Raw genomic sequence first — 18,668 nt, forward strand, 5'->3', positions numbered from 1 at the left:
TTTTTTTATTTAATTAATTTAATTCAAACTGTGTACAACCACCATGCAGTGCAGTTGTATCTCAAACTGTGTTGTTAAACCAATAGAAAAATGTGTTAGTCAAGTTGTTATTTCACACATAACAGAAATCCTTTTTGTTTGATTGACAAGTTCACCACAACTCATGGGTATCTCTCTCTCTCTCTCTCTCTCTCTCTCTCTCACTCTCTCTGTCCCTCTCTCTCTCTTTCAGCATCTGTGTGAAGTGTCTCTCTCTCTCCCTCTCCCCCTCTTTCTCACTCTCTCCCTCCCTACCTCTCTTTTCCTCTCTCTTTCTCTCTCTCTCTTTCAGCATGTGTGTGAAGTGCCTCTCTCTCCCTCTTCCCTCTCCTTTGCTTACTAATGAGCTGTGAGATTGACAGCTGGATTACTGGGCTGGTTTGTAATCCTTTAATTTCTCCATTTAAGATAATCACCCTCTGGATGGAGCGCTGCCTACAAACACAAGCTCAGACAAACACACAAATAAACACAATGCACAAAATGTGCTTTTTTTTTAAAATAAATATATATTTTCAAAATAAATGTGTGTTTACAGATTAAACACAAATGAACAAGAGAAAATGGTTCAAACAAAAGAAGACAGGCACCCTGATCAAATATAGATTCCAGGCTGAAAAATCCAAAGGACAAGTGGAGCACAAGCCGTTCTCTGGCGAGGGCCCTTTTTGATATTAAAGTTTGGAGAACAAAGGCGTCTTGACAGTGTAGTCTTTTAATTAAGGCGATAGAATAGCAAAAGCCCTGTGGCTTCAGAAATGACTGTACAGTACAATACAGCGTGGCCCTCTGGAGATGCATTTAGCTGCAGCTTAGAGAGGATCTATGTGTTGAGTCGAGCTGAACGTAAATCATTTTGATTGGCCCATGTTTTTCATCTCCTCCAGTGCTGCAGACTGAGAGTATGAGTGTCGGAGAACATGCGAGGTCAAGTGGCAATACAAGGTCAAAGTCCTTGGTCGTAATTCATCAATAAAGTGAGAAGCTATATGTCACTTTGAGTCCATGACTCAGGAATGAGGAGCAGGTGGACGAGGACAACAAGGAGGCACAGCCAAGCAAAAGAGCAGCAAGGACAGTGAGATATTCTCATGAGATATTCTTAAAGCTCAGCGTTGAGTTAACACATAATGGAATCTCTGCAGATAAGAAAAGCATCAATTGTGAGGAAAATAATACAAATTTCAAGTCTGGTTTCAACACAAAGCTAGCCTTCTCCAACACACATGTCGGTATGACATGCTGAGGTTGGTGGAAATGTCATGGCGTGCCTGTCAAGAGCACCAGAAGCTGGTTCACGAGGGTGATGCTCAAGAATGCTTCAGTAAGTGTGATCTCCAGTGAGGGAAAGTGAGCCATTACTGAGTAACACATTAAAGTACTGTGATTACTGTGCTTACAGAAAGAGTTGAGTCAAATTACTGTGACTAATCCCTGTGACCCTTCAGGAAGGAAAATGGAGGGTTGGCTTGTTCACTGGTTTAATAGGAGTTTGATGGAAGGTCATAATCAAACGAACTAGTGTTAGCTTAGCACAGTTGGTTTGGGTTAGCCTCTTGATGTCATTCTTGGAATAGAATGAAATTCGACTTCAAATATTTCCCATGTTGTCATATTTACCTTTGTCTTGACGACTGGCTTAGTTTAGTTCAGACCTGTCAGGCTGTGTGAACTGAGACGCATTACTTATTTGTTAAGCCAAAATGATTGGTCCTTATTTCTACTGTTATTTCAGACGAGATGTGCGTGGTTTAAAGACCTGTAGTGGTGTAATGTCACCTTTGTGAGATATTTGGACTGAATGATAAAAACACATAATTTATACTGCTGATATAATGTAAGATTTGTATGTTTTTAACCGTAACACTGATCATTTTTACAAGTAACTTGACCATCACTGGCGATTTTGTTTTCATACCTCTCTCCCTCCTTTTGTGCTCAGCTCACCTCCTTTGTGTCCAGACAAGGACACCAACAAGCTGAATCCTCTCAAAGTGCCTGAGTGGATTCAGATCCACACTCACTGATAATAACATGCCCAGAAGAACCACATGATGATGCTAGATAGACGAGGAAAAAAAACGGGTCTTTCCCAGGAGGAATAAAGTCTGTCATGACCCAAAGCCAATCAGAACTTTGAAAAAATAAAAAGTTAACCTGATTTTTCAACAGGCGAGGATTGCAGTGAGCCCTTGAGCTCCTTTCTTTCCCAGGGTTACTAAAGTTCAAGCCCTTTCATTTTTTATTACTTTGAATAACAATTATCTCCCAAATAATCCACCTAAATGACACGGTAGAGTGCAGTGTCGTGACATTAAAAACAAGGAGGATAACATGCAAGAGAATAATTAGAGCCAAGGAAACAGTACTTTAATACTAAGGTCCTGATTTGTATTCAGATGCATGTAAATCCTGCAAGCCTAGAGGAAGGGGGGGGAGCTTTGTAATGAACTGGTGGATTCTAGGTTACACTTGCAGCTGAAAGGTGAAACAGAGGTCTCTCAGTGGGAAAATTGTTCATTTCTGCCTGTAACAAAAAAGCCAATATCCTCCTAACCAAGGCCACTGATCGTTAGGATGCAGCGAAGCAAAGCACGAAGACACATTGATTTTTTTAGGAATATGCTCAATTAAAAAAGGTTTTCAATAACGAATGCAAATAGTATTCACAAAATACAAGGTCATTAATGTTATAAGTGGTGTTCACTCCTTAGAAAGAAAGCTATTTGCTACTTTGACTGCATATGTAAAGATCCGTCAGGAAGGTTAAGCTGTAATTTGGAGGTTTCAAAGAAATACGAAAAAAACAGCACTTTAAACTTTGTCCATGAATATTTTCTTCTAAATTTGCCCTTGTCTCAACTCCAGGAATACAGTACTGTAGTAAGTCTCCAGTTCCTCATCCAACACAGTCTCTTTCTTATCCGTTAATCCCAAGGACTCTCTTTTTGGCTTACACCATCAAAAGTGCCTCGATTCTTCTTTTTTTCGCCCATAATCACTTCATGATTTAACCCTCAGCCAGCTCTTGCAAATGCAGTCTGGCGTCTGATAATATCACAGTTAGCGCCGTTTGAAGGTCAGAATTCAAGGCACAATTAGCTCACCTCTTTCTTTTTTTTTGTCAGGAAAAGTAGATCTACTGCATAATCTCCCTCAGTAGAGTGCAAACAGAGACTTTGCACTTTCAAAATGCAGCAGGGTGTCGGGTGCTGGGTTTGTCTCTGACAGCCTCTCACCGTGTGAAAGCGAGGAGGTTGAGATGAATAACGCCTGTCTCTCAGTGGGCACCAGAGGGGGAAGCATTGAAACTATCTGTGTTGTAATGAAACTCTGTGAGAGCATATGCCATGACCCAGCGACCAGCCCTCAGACTAGAGCTAATACCAGTACACAGTGAGATCAGCACACCCCACCTAATAAAATTCACATGGAAGCCCTGACAAGAGGCAATGATATTTCCGCTGACAGCCGATTTCCCATCTATCAAAACCTCTTTTTACTTACTACCTGCACTGAGGAAATGACTACAAAACAGGATGAAAAGCATTGTGCCGTGGCATGTATTATATCTTGGGTGGCTTGCTTGATGGAATTGGCTCGGCATGTATGTCATGTTATAGGGAGTTTGAGGGATATAGGAGCGTAGCCTGGGTTTGGTAAGAAGGCAGACGAGATAAAGAGAAATGATGTGGCTCATCTTCTGCACCTGTATTCTATCAGCTCGCCACAGACTGCAGGTCCTGGCTGCACAGATGAAAGACTCTCTAGAGGACAAGAGAGACATTCGTGAGTCAGAAGGAAAATGGCATCCCGCTTATCAAATGCCTAGAAACGTAATCCCACCTCCCTACTCCTCAGTTCTCGCGTCTGGACGTACTTATGAAAGCCCTGTCACTTTGGATAGCAGGTTAGAAGTCAGAAGTTTCTCCACGGCGCAGCAAACGCCAAGCTGGCTGTTTCAAAGCAGATATGGCTCCTCGCCAGATTTTCCTGCTGTCGTCTAATTGGGGTCATGTTACGAGTCATTTCGGATGTGTAACTTCTAGAGATGGAAGTAAACAATGGGAAATGTACATTCCTGATGGAGGCATGATCCTCTTTTAGTTCATCTTTTAGATTTAAGTATAGTGTGTGCTGTCTTTTTTCCCTGCATGCACTGCAGCGGTTGTAAAATACTACTAAAGCCCCAATTGCAAATTAAAAGCCCTGAGATGATGGAGGGAAAGAGGCTGTATTGTAGATTATTTTTAGCAAGCTCATCTCCTGTGATTCAACAGAAAACACAGTACACAGAAGGAAAAAGGCCTTTCTCTTTGAAGGGGCAGTTTGGACTGATGGTGGTGAAGACCAGGCTTTACAAAAAGAAATTGTTTGCTTGGTTAAGAAATGAGCATCTCTTATTTAGCTCTTTGCAAGATAACTTTAATTCACATCACTATTTTTTATCTTATAAAACGAGAAGAAAGTGGCCTTCTGCTGCTTTTTCTTCAACCCTGAAGTGAAGAAAATCTGTTTTCCTCCATGAACAATGTTTCTGCGATGCAATAAATTGTTCAAAGTCATTTTCTCTGTCACAAAATATGCAATCAGACAGGAGTCTAGATCACTCGCTGCAGACTTGTTCATTGTCTTGCCGGCAGTGGTGAGGGGCAAAGGGTGAAACTCATCACTGCTGTCTTTTCAAACAAGCACTGACAGTGACTTAAAGAGACACTATCCTGACTGAACTGTATTTCAAATCAATTCCTTTTGTGCTTGGGCCTCATCTCCTTGTCCGTGTTCGGAGGTGTCTGTTCCGGCTCTTGGAGCAAGGTGATGGTTTACACAGCGATGTGCAATCACTGGAATATTTCTTTTCATGGCTTATCTGCCCACAGCGGGAATCTGCACGGACCACGATTCGAGCCTAGGCTGCCTGCTTGCCTCTGTGCTCTAACCTCCCCCTCCAATCCCAATCCAGCTCCCAGACAAACATCTCCATGGGAGCGTGCAATGATTTATTCAGCACAACTTAGTGGCAGCGCAGAGATTTGTCAGTTAGTTAAACAAAGGTCTTTTATGGTAAACCACAAAGCCATAACACCCTCTTTAACCTATAAAGCCAGCCAAGAATGACCAAAGGGGGAAATGAATGATGCATTACAATTCAAATCTGACCTTTCGTGTCCTGACCAGACACTCACTTTCCCTTCAGTTTAAAAGTAAAGAAGGGTTAAGCATCTTGCCTTTTTTCGCAAGATTTTTTTATGGTTTCCTACCTCCAGGTAATGTTTTGGGTTCCTACTCAATGAGACTTCTTGACTGTGCAGAGGAAAACAGAAACCTCCAACCTTCAAATGGTTAGAGCGACGGTTCCCAAATTAGGAGCCTCTTTGTTAAGGTCTCCAGCCAAAATGTGTCACAACATAAAAGTGAATGATCAAAATGAGATGGATATACAAAACAATGTTATTGCTTTTTGGATTTTTTCTAGTCAAATATTGTAGTTTCAACTCTTGCAGACCCAAGTGGGATGGGTAAAGTCTGTTAAATTGTCAAATCTACTGTCTATAGAAAATCCTTTTTGGAGCGGGTGATAGCATACCATTTGTAGACAAAGCATGGCAAGGCCAACAACAGGTTAAGCTATAAATGCTGTACAGTGTAAATAATGAGACTATGTGGTAGCTGAGCTGCAGTACCTGTAAGCGATCATGTCATGCACAAACTTTCAAGTGATTAGGAAAACAATCCACCTGTGTATGACTTTAAAAATAAAGTATCAGTATATCAAACGTACAACATTTAGACATTTTTACACTAAAATATCGAAATTAATATCAAATGGACTAAACCTATGTTATATATATTTTTCTTGTTGAGTACTTACATGACCTCAAATATTTTAACTTTTATGTAATCCATAGAAACCTTAATTTTTTTGTTATAATGGGACGTGTCTTGTCGTGGCCGCCACCATGACAGAGAAGACATGTTTATTGTTGCCGTGGGAACACCGGATGTTAGGTCAAAGACTGCTGCATAAGGAAGTGTGAGCTGATACTTAATACTGCCGTACTGTTGCTTTATGTGCTGCTGAGAAACAACGTCATGTAAATTAAACTTGGATACATCGTCTGTAAAAATATTCTCTTCCTCAGGACGGTTTCGCCCGTTTGTCTTACGGTCAACTTGGAGTTTGTTTTCATGGGGGGTGGGGGTGGGGGTGGACTGGAAGAGAGAATCACTCCCATGATTCGCCCCAGCCTCGACATCATCTCTTGTTATTTTTTTGATTGAGAGCCTCCTGGTGGTGGAATTTACATACTGTGTGTTTATGTCTGTAAGTATTACTTTAACATTGCTATTATTAATATAATCAGGGTTTAAATCAGTCTGGAGCTGTCATCGACTCAACACTTCATCCACAAGTTTTTGTTTTGTTTATTATTGTTGCATAATTTCTGTTCATTTTAAGTTCATTAAGACTACCAGCCATGGTGCAGTGTCTACACTGTCACTGATTAGGTTCATCTAGAAATGCAGTTTTTTTTTCAAAGACCCATCAATTGGTTGATGCTTGGGTGTTATTTCGATCTTGATCTTTACCTAACGACAATTCTGTTTCCTTATGGGCTTGAAAGCAATATACTGTAAAATTGCATCTCTCATGTTCTCTTATCTCTCTATGGTCTACTGTTGGTTGGCTCTTACAATCACTTGCCAAAGTGTCTTTGGGCAAGAAGCTGAAACCCAAATTGCTCCTGTGCCTCTATATCAGAGTTTGAATGTGCTGTTAACGGTTGAATGTGGCATACAGCAAAAAGGTGCTTTGAGTTGTCAGAAAACTAGTTAAGTGGTAAGGTTTTTTTCAATCAACTCAGATTGGTGATAATGAATTTGCCATCAGAATGATCCTTCAGTCGCTCCCTATACTTATCACATGTTAGCACAATAAAACAAGTGGAAAATCAACTCCTCCCTCTACCCCAGCATGGAAAGACCTGCCGTGTGCATATGGTTCAGCGCCTGGAAACCAAGGCCTGCTTTACACTGCACCTGCTTGGCCACAGCTTTTCAGTTCTTCCCCCATCGCTCACTGTCCGTCTCTCCGGGGAAACAACAGCCCCGGCCCACAGCGGTCCAGCAACCCCCTATAGCCAGCTCTGGTTCGTCCCAGACCCTCCCTCATCTCATCCTCTGCACATTCATTTTCTGTAAAGTGACAGTTTCAGGTTATACATATTGTGGTGTTAGTATAAAAGGCTTCCTCCCACTTTGTGGATAGAAAACAGAGCCTGAGTAAGGCTCGCCCCAGCACATTTATCATCACACGAGGGCTTTAGCTGCTGCAGCACATATCCCTTTGAGTGGCCAGTTGGGAGGACAGTGCTCCTCTTAGATTGATTTTCACAAAGACAAACAAATGAAAGAGTGATACTGCAAGCAAAGGTAATTGGGGATCAAAGCAGGAGCTGGTGTTGCACATAAGCTATATCAAATTGATGCAGTTAAGCTTTGCTGACACCTTATTTTGGATTCAATGTCAGCCGATAATATGTACACCGGGACATTGCCCAGTTTGTTCAATATCCCCCCAAGATACAAGTGGATGTAGTACACACACATACTGAGGAGGAAGCAACATATTTTATCTGTCTAGACACATCATCTCCCTCTGTTAGCAATGTTAGAGTCAGTAATGATGCCTCAGCCTCTTTCCAAACAGGCAGAAACCTTGAGCCCCTGAGCCCCCTCAGGCACATCTGCACCCCACTGACCAGCTGCACTGTCCTTGTCGGCCTCCTAAATAACAAAATAACCTCCAGAATAATTCAATTGTTTTGCTTGCAGCCAGAAAGTGCTCAAACAGTCGTTTAAACGAGGATACCATTTCCTCCCGGGCAAATAGCATTTCACATGACAACAGGCAAATATTTGTCTACAAAGCAAAGTGCCAGGGGGGAGCTAAGCTTATTGCACACAGTTATAGAGATGTTCCATTTAAGTGTGAAGTAGGACAGAAATTTAGGGAAGTTTGTTACAACCAAACCACCACCATCAACTTTTGTAGCAGAAATCCGAAGTGTCAATGAAAATATGTAGTATTCCGAAGCACTCATAATTAAGATATTTTCTTCACGTTGCATTTGTAGTTAAATCGTTAATGACAACGTCTCCAGTGTATTGCAGAAGCATTGGGAACTCAAAACGTTAAATCAGCTGATTGTATTCCATTATAGCCCCAGAGTGAGTCCACCTGCCAAAGCCAGAAACCCACAGAAGAAATCACAGCATAATTTCAAATAGCAGGAGATGAACCTCAGTAGATTGAGTACATTTTGTAGACTGACAATAAATGGAGCGATGAAAAAAAGAATCGAATTCCTCTGAAAAAGGGAAAGAATAAGAGGTTTGGAAAATGTATTACAATGAACACTAAAAATAAATTGAAAGTTTTGAGCTTGCAGCTGCAAACATGCGGAGAAGCAACAGGCCATTTAAACGAGTCTGCCTTCTGCTTAGTCAATCAAAAAGGAAGATATGTACTGTTCTTTTGACTGAAAACAGTGTAATAAACAGTAACAGTGTTCATTGATCAGTGAAACTGTATTAAATGACAACTTCTGTACAAGACGCAATTCACACCTGCTGTCATGTCTCTTTTTATCACTTCTCAGATTTATTTCCAACCCAGCTACAGCATCACTGGATCTTTAAGCTTGAATCTCAGCATGTATGTGCTCCAGATGAGCTGCTTATATTGCCCCAACACAATCTGAGTGTCTTCTGACCTGCTATGGAAATAATGGAGAGCCACTAACGACAGTATATGCCCCTTATCACACACATTCATACGTATACACCCACACACTCTTTTATTTCTCACTAGAGACAATTTGGAGCAGAGAGGAGAAAATATCATCAGTGTGTAAATGAGATCCAGCAGTGACAGACTTACCTTTGAGAATGCTCTGACCATGCAGTACGTCTCTCTGGACAATCACTGTGTAGAAGTTCTGGGAGAAGCCGGGTCTGCACGGGGCTTTGAGGGGCTGGCCTGCCTTACTCCCCTGAGGAATGAAACAAGACAGCCTGTTAAGCATTGGCAAATTGACACGGGGGCATGGGGGTCATAAGTTGATCTCAGAGAGACTCATATCAAACCTCGGTCTCTCTGGCTACACTGAGTGGTTGCAGAGATAATAACATGCTGCATACAGTCACAGCCTAGAGATTCCACATCTGGGGCTTCATACCCCTGAGTTTATTCTCTGAAGAGAGACATCAAGTCTCATAATGAAGCACTGAACAAATAGCCAATGAAGTACCTTAACGTCTGCAGCGAATAAAACAGTTACCACTGTCACTTATTATTGTGTCCTCATTTGATGTGAAGGAAATAAAAACCATGGCATATGTAGTGACAAAACCACAATAAATATGATGACTATGGCAGACATGAATGCTGCTGACTGGACTGAGAGAGCTCATCGAGTGTGTGCTTGTGTGAGAAACAAGGAATTTGAATACAGTATAGTTACAGGAGCACTACACTTCAACTGCACAGACACAGAATGCACCTGCGAAGATGTTCCTCATTCATCACCCCAGATTATAGTTTCATTAAAAAATACTGAAGGTGATTTCCACGTCTGCACATCATCAAAATTCAACAAAAGAACTGAGATATTGGCTGCATTTACAGTATAATTTTACAAAGTTTGAAAATAATGCAAAATAATCTATTCAGAATTTCTTAAATCAGTCTTCTGGAAAAGCCTGATTAAATAACCAAACAGCTACTTATTCAACCGCTTTTTATCCTGGAAACCGTTCAATGGGAAATGGCAGCGCGTAAACGAAGTTGATCGCAGGAAACAGAAGGAAAAGCCCGTCCACAAACCGCTGTCCTCTGCAATAATGCACCGCAGTTAGGCGAGGGGCTGAAGAGGCGAACTGATAGAGTTGTCAGAGACTTTTAACAGCAATTGCAAACAAATATTATTGACCTTAAACGTCGCCGTATTAACTCGATAACACAAATCATGTTGCCTTTAGCGCAGCGCTGCAGGGGGGGAAGTGAGACTCCATCAGCCACTTTCAGAGGCTCAGGCAGCGCGATTCCCAACCTTATAAGCACTATACGGCAGTGCAGCACTTTCAGACTACAGTTAGCCGAAAAGACATACAGAAATCAACTCATCTTACCAAGGATGCGCCCAGGAGTAAGGTGCACGCCAGGATGACGCAGCCAACGTTCATCTTTGCCAAAGCGCGTGTCAGAAGAGAAGGTGAAGAAAGGAGTCTTCTTCGCCAAAACAGCTCAGTAATTCCCGGAGCTCTGCTTCTTCTCCTCGGGTGCTGAGTAAGAGACCGTCCTTACTTGTCTGGCGCACAAGTGCCGCTGAGACAGAGATGCTGCGCTCCGTCCAGAGGAAGCCGGTGCCCATTGGATGACAGCGTCACTACAACCCCTCCTACCGCCCGGCGGAGCAGCCACAGAGGAGAGTATCTGCGCTTCAGATGGCTCTCTGCGATCACAGGCAGTGCTCATACTGGGATCTATGGGTAGAATAAAAAAATGCATTTTCCAGGCTATTTAGATTCATATTTTAACTTCAAATGGAGCAAAGTCGGGTCTAGCAGTGTGAGTGACAACCAACCATCCGAGTCTTTTCATGTGTCCATCAGCCAACCGGAGTCTATTTCACACCCCAGTTCCCCCCTCTGCCACTGATCCGCGGTATAAGAGAGCCAGGACCCGCAGTTATTAGCTTTTTATTAAAGCCGCCATAATAGAGCACTGCGGGATAAGACTGTGATTGTGAACGGGAGCTTCAGACGAAACAAAGTCCAGAGAATCAGCAGCCTGTTTGATGATCTGCAGGAAGTGTGTCCATTTCGCCGAATCATTGGGTGCAATGTACCGTCCTGAAGACTGCGGGAAATTATTTCTATGAGTTGAAATTATTTCATTTATTTCTATGACATTTTTTTCCCACTATCATTATCTATCGCCTACAGGCCAAGAGAAAAAAAAATAGAACCAGAGTTAAATATGGAACCAGCAAATGCCTCGTTTCATTTTGGTGGATCTTTTTTGAGTTGGGTTTTAGAAAAACTGATAGGGGACATACAAGACATTTTTTAATTTCTGCAAAGTAGTCTGAGATAAAGCCTGGAGAAATAAGTGAGCTGTGCCTTTAACTGGTCCCACAATTTAATAATGTTGACATTTGTGAAACCTCAGATCAGTGACTCAATTTCCATATCTGAGAGGTCATGACAATTTAATCCCATCAAAAGGAATAGGACAGTACTGCAGTGTCAATCAAAACAGCCCAGTGTCTGCCTCTGTCACTGGCATTCACTCTACTGCTTTATTTCACCACCGACTCCTTCACTATTCAAACAACTGTCTCTGAACAGGTTTTTTACCCGGTCTCTTTCCTTTAAACGGAATAAACTGCTCCAGGCTGATAATTAAGAAGTACTCCTCGTCTAGTTGACTGCAGCTTAGTGGGTGTTTTCAGTCCACAGGGCAGGATTTTTTAAGGTCAGAGATATCAGTAATATGCTCCACTCATCTTTCTTCAGGGTGTTGTGCTTTCAGAACAGCCTGGAAAACTTGGCAGAGGAACTATGTGACAAGGATTTAGAGCTCACGTCTTGTACTATAAACAATGACTAATAAATAATGTCACAGCTCGGTATCAGTCACTGTCACTTCCTCACATGGGAGCAGCTGCCCGACAGGAAGGACGGTTCAGCGGGAAAATGTCTGAGTCTGCTGAATACAGCACGTCCTCATTGTGAGAGGATCTTCCCAGCAATCCAACCGTACTTCCCAGCAAGAGAAGGCCACGCACATGCTGTGACAATTCTGAGACTAATAAGCAACAAGAGAGTCAGTTCAAAAAGTGGCTTGACAATCCAACCAAACCCTTCGTACGCCACTGCAGCTCAAACATGATATTATAAAATCATTGTAGAAAAAGGCCCAGCTGATTCTACGTTCAGGCAAATGATGTCTCTCAAGTTTCAAGCATGTCTGCAATAAAAATACCATCTGGGCACTTAAAGGTAAATTGGTTTAAGGCTGTCTTGAATTATTTAACAAATCTCACAAAAAGGTACTCAGTGCTCATTTTATTTGAAGAGTAAGATGTTACTGTCGTAACACCTGAAAATATCTTCAGCAAATTTACAAAATCTGTCCAATTTTTTTTGCTATATCATAACATGGCTATTTTTTAACTTGTGCAGTCATGTGTGACTTTTCTCTAAAGCATTTCTCTCACTCTACATATCATAAACTATATCTATTAACTGATAATATATTCATTTATACATTGTAACCAATTTTTTAAACTTTGTATTGGCAACAGCAGCATGTTTTTTATAATTTGTTTTTCACAAAAGTACAATGTTTTTCAGGGTGCAATTTGTAATTAATGACTGATTAAAGAAATGAGGTCTGACTGATACCACTTTGTCTTTACAGCAGTTTATTAATTGGGGTGTCTCATTAAGTTTATTTTCATGATACACTTGTTGCTCAGCTTTAACTCTGTTAAGTCCCAGTCAGCTAACACTTCTGCATTACACTCACTGAGAGGGATGCTTGAAACACTGGGTGTATTTTATTATCATACAACATGTTGACAGTTCTGATGATAAAGAACAACATGTGATTGGTTTAAAACAACATGGACTAATGAATAATGTATGTGTCTATTTCGGCTGAAATTGAGAGGAAGCAGTGAATAGTATATAATGGTCAGGACTTGGTAAACGTGTCACTTTGCAGGTGTTGACTTCTGAACACATGCAGTCAGTCAGGTACGCAACATGTTTTTATTTGATTCACATCTAAGTTTAAGTTACTATATTTGAATTTGAAGCATTCTCCAGATTAAATAATCAAGTAGCCTATTTTGTTAATCCATGCATGCCTAAATAAAAGGGTATGAGCATTTTGTAGTCAAAAGACTTAATGGTTATGATGCAGTTATGAGCCGATAGTTTCTGTCAGATTTACCATAACCATCCAAAGTTCACAGAGTTCACTGTTTTGCAAAAAGGGATCATATTTTAGAAGTTCATATTTTCATAAAATGATGATGGAGTTCTTTTAACTAGGATTGTACACCATGTACTTCTGCATTGTCAGGCAGGTTCACAGAGGAATATCATAGTTTAAGGAAGTAGGAGGGAATTTTCTCTTTTTCGGTTCTCTTAAGTTAAGACTACTGTATAGGACCAATAAGTATGTCGATCGTTTGTTATAACCACACCAGCTGATTGCCCCCTGCCAGTATGAAGCCTGCCAGGCAGATGAATGTAATGATCAAATGTTTACACGTGACATCACTGCCATGAACGCATCATGAAGCAGAGTCTGTATGTCTGAACTTTGCTTTGAACAAACAGGTTTAAAAGGTAGGACAGCCACACAGAGTTCATCGCTGAGGCATTCAGATGATGCAACTATTGCAATGTTGTCAGCTGTGCAGAGAAGAGTGTCGTTTGAAACTTCTCTCACTGCTGACCAAGGAGAACAGTTATTAACACACATATCAGGAGCTCTATGACTGCATGGTGAAATCAATCAAACTCCTCAGAATCATTCAGTCTCACAGACGGAGGTGATAAATCATTTCTAAAAAAAAGTGTTTTGGTGAAAGCTGTTGAAATATCTGAAGGGTTTTCAGAGTTTTTCAATGACGCAGGTGAATCAAATGGACACAATGTTGCTGCAGTCTATCTAATGATGTTTTCTAAAAGTTTTGAATCACCATGTATAAACAGACTTCTCTTGAGAAGTTGTTTTTTCTAAACCTGCAACTTTCCTATTTTTGTTGAACAATACGCACAAAATCAGTGTATTATAATGTATTTAAAAAATATCTACAGAGCATTTAGCATTGAACTGTACTTCTGACCTTCTCACTAGAGAATAGCACACATTCTCCAACTTCACAATGCTTGAATGTTCTCAGAATTTCATGAGCCGCTGTTGTTTTTACCTGCCTCTCCTGAGTGAATGAGATATCGATATGTGCAAAACAATAAAGCCTGAAGACCACAGGACGCAAGAGGTCTATGAGTAAAAGACTAAAGTAAATATTTTTATAACACCTTAAGAGGAGGCAAACGATGTGAGCAGTATACTGAGTAATTTCACCCATGATCTGTTTTTTAATTTAGTTTAAGATTAGATTATATTTCTGTGCTCTGTTCCAGCAAGCCTCACACATTCAGCTTGACGGTGCAGCAGCTCTCCTGCCTCCAAGGGGATCAGCGAAGTGCAGATAAAATAGGACAAATCAAAAGACAATGGGTCCGTTTTTATCACAGACAATACAACTGCAGTTGTAAAGTAATAACACAAGGTCACATGCTGTTCTCCATATTTAACAAAGAGGAATGAGCCCCTGCAGATGTCTGTATCACTAACCTTTTGACTGCCATTCCAGTACACTATGATTGCCTGATGGGTGCATAGAGAGACGCTCGACACTGATGGATGATGGTGGATGTCATTAGATTTTTATTTAAACCGGAACACCAGAATCTACTCTGCCTAATTAACCCACCTCTCTCTCTCTGTGTGTGTTTCCCCTCAATGAACTTCTACAGCCAGTGTGAGGAGGGGGGAAAAAACTTTGCGGCAACTCCTGCACGACATACTTCACACACAATCTATATGTAGACTTTTATTTTTACATAGACATTTTAAAAGTAAGCGCACAGGGAGTTTGAGAGCAGAGACACATACTCAGGTTCAGTTCTGCATACATGTTGACTAAAGTCTGGTTAGTGCCCACACATGAACATGAAATAGTTCAATCACCCATATTTTCCAATTTGATGAAGTTAACAGCCCTAAAAACCTACAACATGAAAGCTCTCTCTCTCTCTCTCTCTTGCTCTCTGTCTTTTCTTTCACAGTTTATTTACTGTTACAGTATATTCTCATTTTCAAATGGCAGCATTGCTGATCTTGTGGAAGTTATCAAAGCAGCCTGTGATTAAAAGTTTTTTTTTTATTTTTTTAAATAAAGTTAGACTATAATCTGTATGAAGGGTCTACTAGTTAAGCACCACTATGTTATGAAGCACATTTTTGCTGGATTGAAGAAAATTTAAAATCACTGATTTACGGAGAGGTCTAACCCAATGGACGACAATGGAAGACAACAAGGAGTATGTACAGGAGTAACAATTATAAAAAAGTTTGCAGAAAAGTCAAAACCAAGGGATCAGTCCAACAGACAAACCAAGAGATACTTTGAGTTTGGTTCACCAATTTTCATCGAACAGAACATCATTTGTCAACCATCCAAGAGTTCTCAAATTCCACATTTTTTTATTTTTTATTTTTACTTTATTTGAATCAGGGATAGTGTACAAGAAACATTAGTGTAAGATGAGAAAAGAGACTTTGTACCAGATATAGCGAACTTCCATCTGTTTTCTTTTGGCAGATGATGGCAACCGTAAAATACAAATCAACCAGTCATGCACGCAATGGTTTGGCATTTGGGAGACAGTGTGGAAGTTTCAGACTATAGTTAGGAGATTATTTAATGGCTTGTGAAGATGTTATTGTGAAATTTCTGAGCTGGGAACTCATTTTCCAGTGTTTTGTGCTTGTAGTAATGTAGCATTAAGTTGTTATCGATCTATATAAATCAGAGAAGGGTAACGACTACAGAGGTCTGGTAAGATAATCTCTCAATAACCCTGTGTTTTTAGTTTTCAAAGAGTAACAATCAAACAAAACCTAAAGAATGCAGAAGAACTCTATAAGAAATGTGAACAGATTTTGATGAGTTAAATACAGTAGGTAATCTTTCACTTAAACATATCAGTCTAATAATGTTGAGACTTTATGTTTGTGTGCGTATGATGTTTTGTGTGTGCACTAAGATTTCATTTTCAAAAAATATTCTTGGAAAGCGTATGTACTCTCTTGAGGAACTATAATATCTCTTATTACACAGTGTGTAGTTGCATTAGGCAAATTCTTCATACTTGCTTAAGCAAAGAAATGCAAGCACAGCTCTTATGTGACCACACTGCAGTGTGTGCATGCGTGTGTGTGTGTGTGTGTGTGTTAGGATGGTAGGGTGGGAAGGGGAGGCAGCTAATTAATAAAGAAGCAATCTTGGGGGGAGTTCTTTTCAATAACGGAAGCAAGTTGTGAATGTTTATGAAAAAAAAATGCAATAACACACAAAACTGCTGTGAATAATTCAGAGGCAGAATGCATAAATAGTGGATTAGGCTTGATTTAATTATGTCTGTGTGAAAGCAGAGCCTGGCTTTAAACAAACAAACATAAGCAACCAGAATGAAGCGGTTCAGCACCCAAGTGGCACGGCCTTGCAAGGGAGCCAAAAGCAGACTTGTGTAGAGATCAAAAAGAAGCAGGAGCATTTAACCAGGGCCAGACAAAACACAGGTAGACTCAGCTCCTCTTTTCATTGTTGTGTGTAGATAATTGGATTTCATTCTCAGTACCCAACATTCTTGTCACAGGGAGATCATGAATTTATTTGTGTGTGTTTTAATGTAAGTTGTGTTTATGGTTTGAGCAATGTCAAATGATTTATGTCACTGTGTGGGCAGACTATAATATAAATCATACAGAATCTTGCCAAATTCACAAGATAAACAAAGATGACCCACGTGCAGAAACTAAAAATACATTAGCAATAAGAGGTAAAAATGAAGGCAAAAATAATCCAAATTAAAAACAAAGCCCATCAAAATCCATCTGAAAAAATCCAAACAGAAGAGGAACAAAAACACAAAGAGTAACAACGAGCATTCACTGGGAAAATCACTAAAGACACAGGCAGGTAGTCGTATGAACTGACACAGAAGGGAAGGAGCACTGAGACTAAATCGACACTGGTGTAATCAGACAAAGGTGAGACTAGTGACACAGGTGAAGACAATCAGGGCACTCAAAATGGAGGGGAACCAGACAAAGGGAGAGAAGACAAAAAACACTGGGGACAAGAACTACAAAATAAAACAGGAAACACTGAAGACAAAATGAAAATTAAAAAATGTCACAGTAACAATACACACAGGACAAAGAGAAATATGAGGATAAGAAATGACAAAATAAAACAGGAATCTATCTATCTATCTGTATCTCTCTCTCTCTCTCTCTATATATATATATATATACATATATATATATATATATATATATATATATATATTTATGTCACTCTTGAACAGAAAACTGAGTAATATAATATATTGGCCGGCTATTTCCAGGGAAACATCTTTACTGTCATTTCTATAGTTGGATGTATGAATGCATGCTGCATATGTTTCCAATGTTCTTTATCTGCTGCAGAAAGCAGTAAGCACATTGGCTTTTTTTTTACTCGCTGTTAGCAAACATCAGAAAAGTCACGTGATTGGCTGTATCACCATAGAAATACATCTGCACAAGAGAAAATGTTCACAACATTAAAATCTTCATGGCTACCCATGATTCTTGGGCTAAAACTGATCACATTAAATCCTTCAGAGCTTCTATTAAACCCTGATAAGACTACAGTTCATTTGTGAACAGCAAAGGCCTGAACGAAAGCAAGTGTAGCAAACCTGAGGTGAGAAATGCGAACTGGTTGCAGTTTAATCTCAGAGATGGTAAGCAATATGTGGAGCCAACAGAAAGCTCCGTCTACACGGGCTGAATGGCTGATTGAGTTGAGGTGGGAGAAGAATGAGACTTGGTAGTGAGGAAGGGGACACCCCTTTCATCCACAGCCATCCACTTTCATTACAACACACTTTTGAAAGCAGCAGCACATAATCACACCTGAAACTTGATCAGAGGAGGAAAAATTGCAGCTATTCACAGGCGTCTGTATTCAAAACTAGCAGTGTCTGCATCCTGCGCACAATGCATCCAAAGATGTAAAAAGTTTGAAAATTTGATTTATGCTAATGCATCTTCACTTCTATGGTTGTCCTTTCTTTGCATTTCATAGTTTCAATAGTGCAAGACTTGCCAGCTAGGAATCCATGTTCTATACACAAGTGTAGAGAATAATGAATTCTTTCTGTCAGGAGCCGTCAGCCTCCTGCAGCACCTACAATTGGCAAGATGGTTAAACCTGTGTATAGGTGTCATACATCTTACCCTATTTGAATTTGCACTGCCCTCTGTGTCCCCTTCCAGGCACAGATATGAAATATTGACTGTTCTCATCTGGGCCCGCAGCCCCCAACCCCCATTAAACCACCACCCCCAGCTACTCGGCTTTCAAAGTGCTGGCGCAGCAAAGTGGAAAGAGTGAAGGAGCAAGAGGCTGATATATAATAGGGAAGGGGGAATCTAGCAGGAAGGGAGGCAGGCATGAGGGGAAAAAAGATGTAAATCAAGCATGCAGTTGCAAATTATGCATCAACAGAAAATCATGGGTTTTTTATGAAATCAATAAGAGCTATTATAAGTAAGAAAATGGGGAAATCTGGATAAAATTGAAAGCAAATGCCAAAAATTAAGGGAAGTTGGATGTCTGTGAAAGGAAAGAAATCACCTCTGCAATTTGAGTGTGAATGTGAAGAGCTCTGCCACGGAGGGTGTGACAAGACATGTGATTGTG

The 18,668-nt window shown here is 40.4% G+C and overlaps 1 protein-coding gene across 2 annotated transcripts in view; it reads right to left on the reverse strand.

Moving 5' to 3' along the window:
* Window positions 1-10,545, reverse strand: part of cdh4 (cadherin 4, type 1, R-cadherin (retinal)) — a 198,354-nt gene extending 187,809 nt beyond the window's left edge. The window contains exons 1-2 of one of the 2 annotated variants that reach the window (XM_061042407.1): window positions 10,234-10,545; window positions 8,984-9,095 (exon numbers count right to left, since the gene is read on the reverse strand). In XM_061042407.1, coding sequence (XP_060898390.1) covers window positions 8,984-9,095; window positions 10,234-10,287 — 166 coding nt within the window. In that variant the 5' untranslated portion in view covers window positions 10,288-10,545. The remainder of the gene's footprint in view (window positions 1-8,983; window positions 9,096-10,233) is intronic. The other variant, XM_061042408.1, reaches the window with a different exon arrangement.
* Window positions 10,546-18,668: the final 8,123 nt, after the last annotated feature.

Source organism: Labrus mixtus, chromosome 7, assembly GCF_963584025.1.
Source record: "Labrus mixtus chromosome 7, fLabMix1.1, whole genome shotgun sequence".
NCBI lineage: Eukaryota > Metazoa > Chordata > Actinopteri > Labriformes > Labridae > Labrus > Labrus mixtus.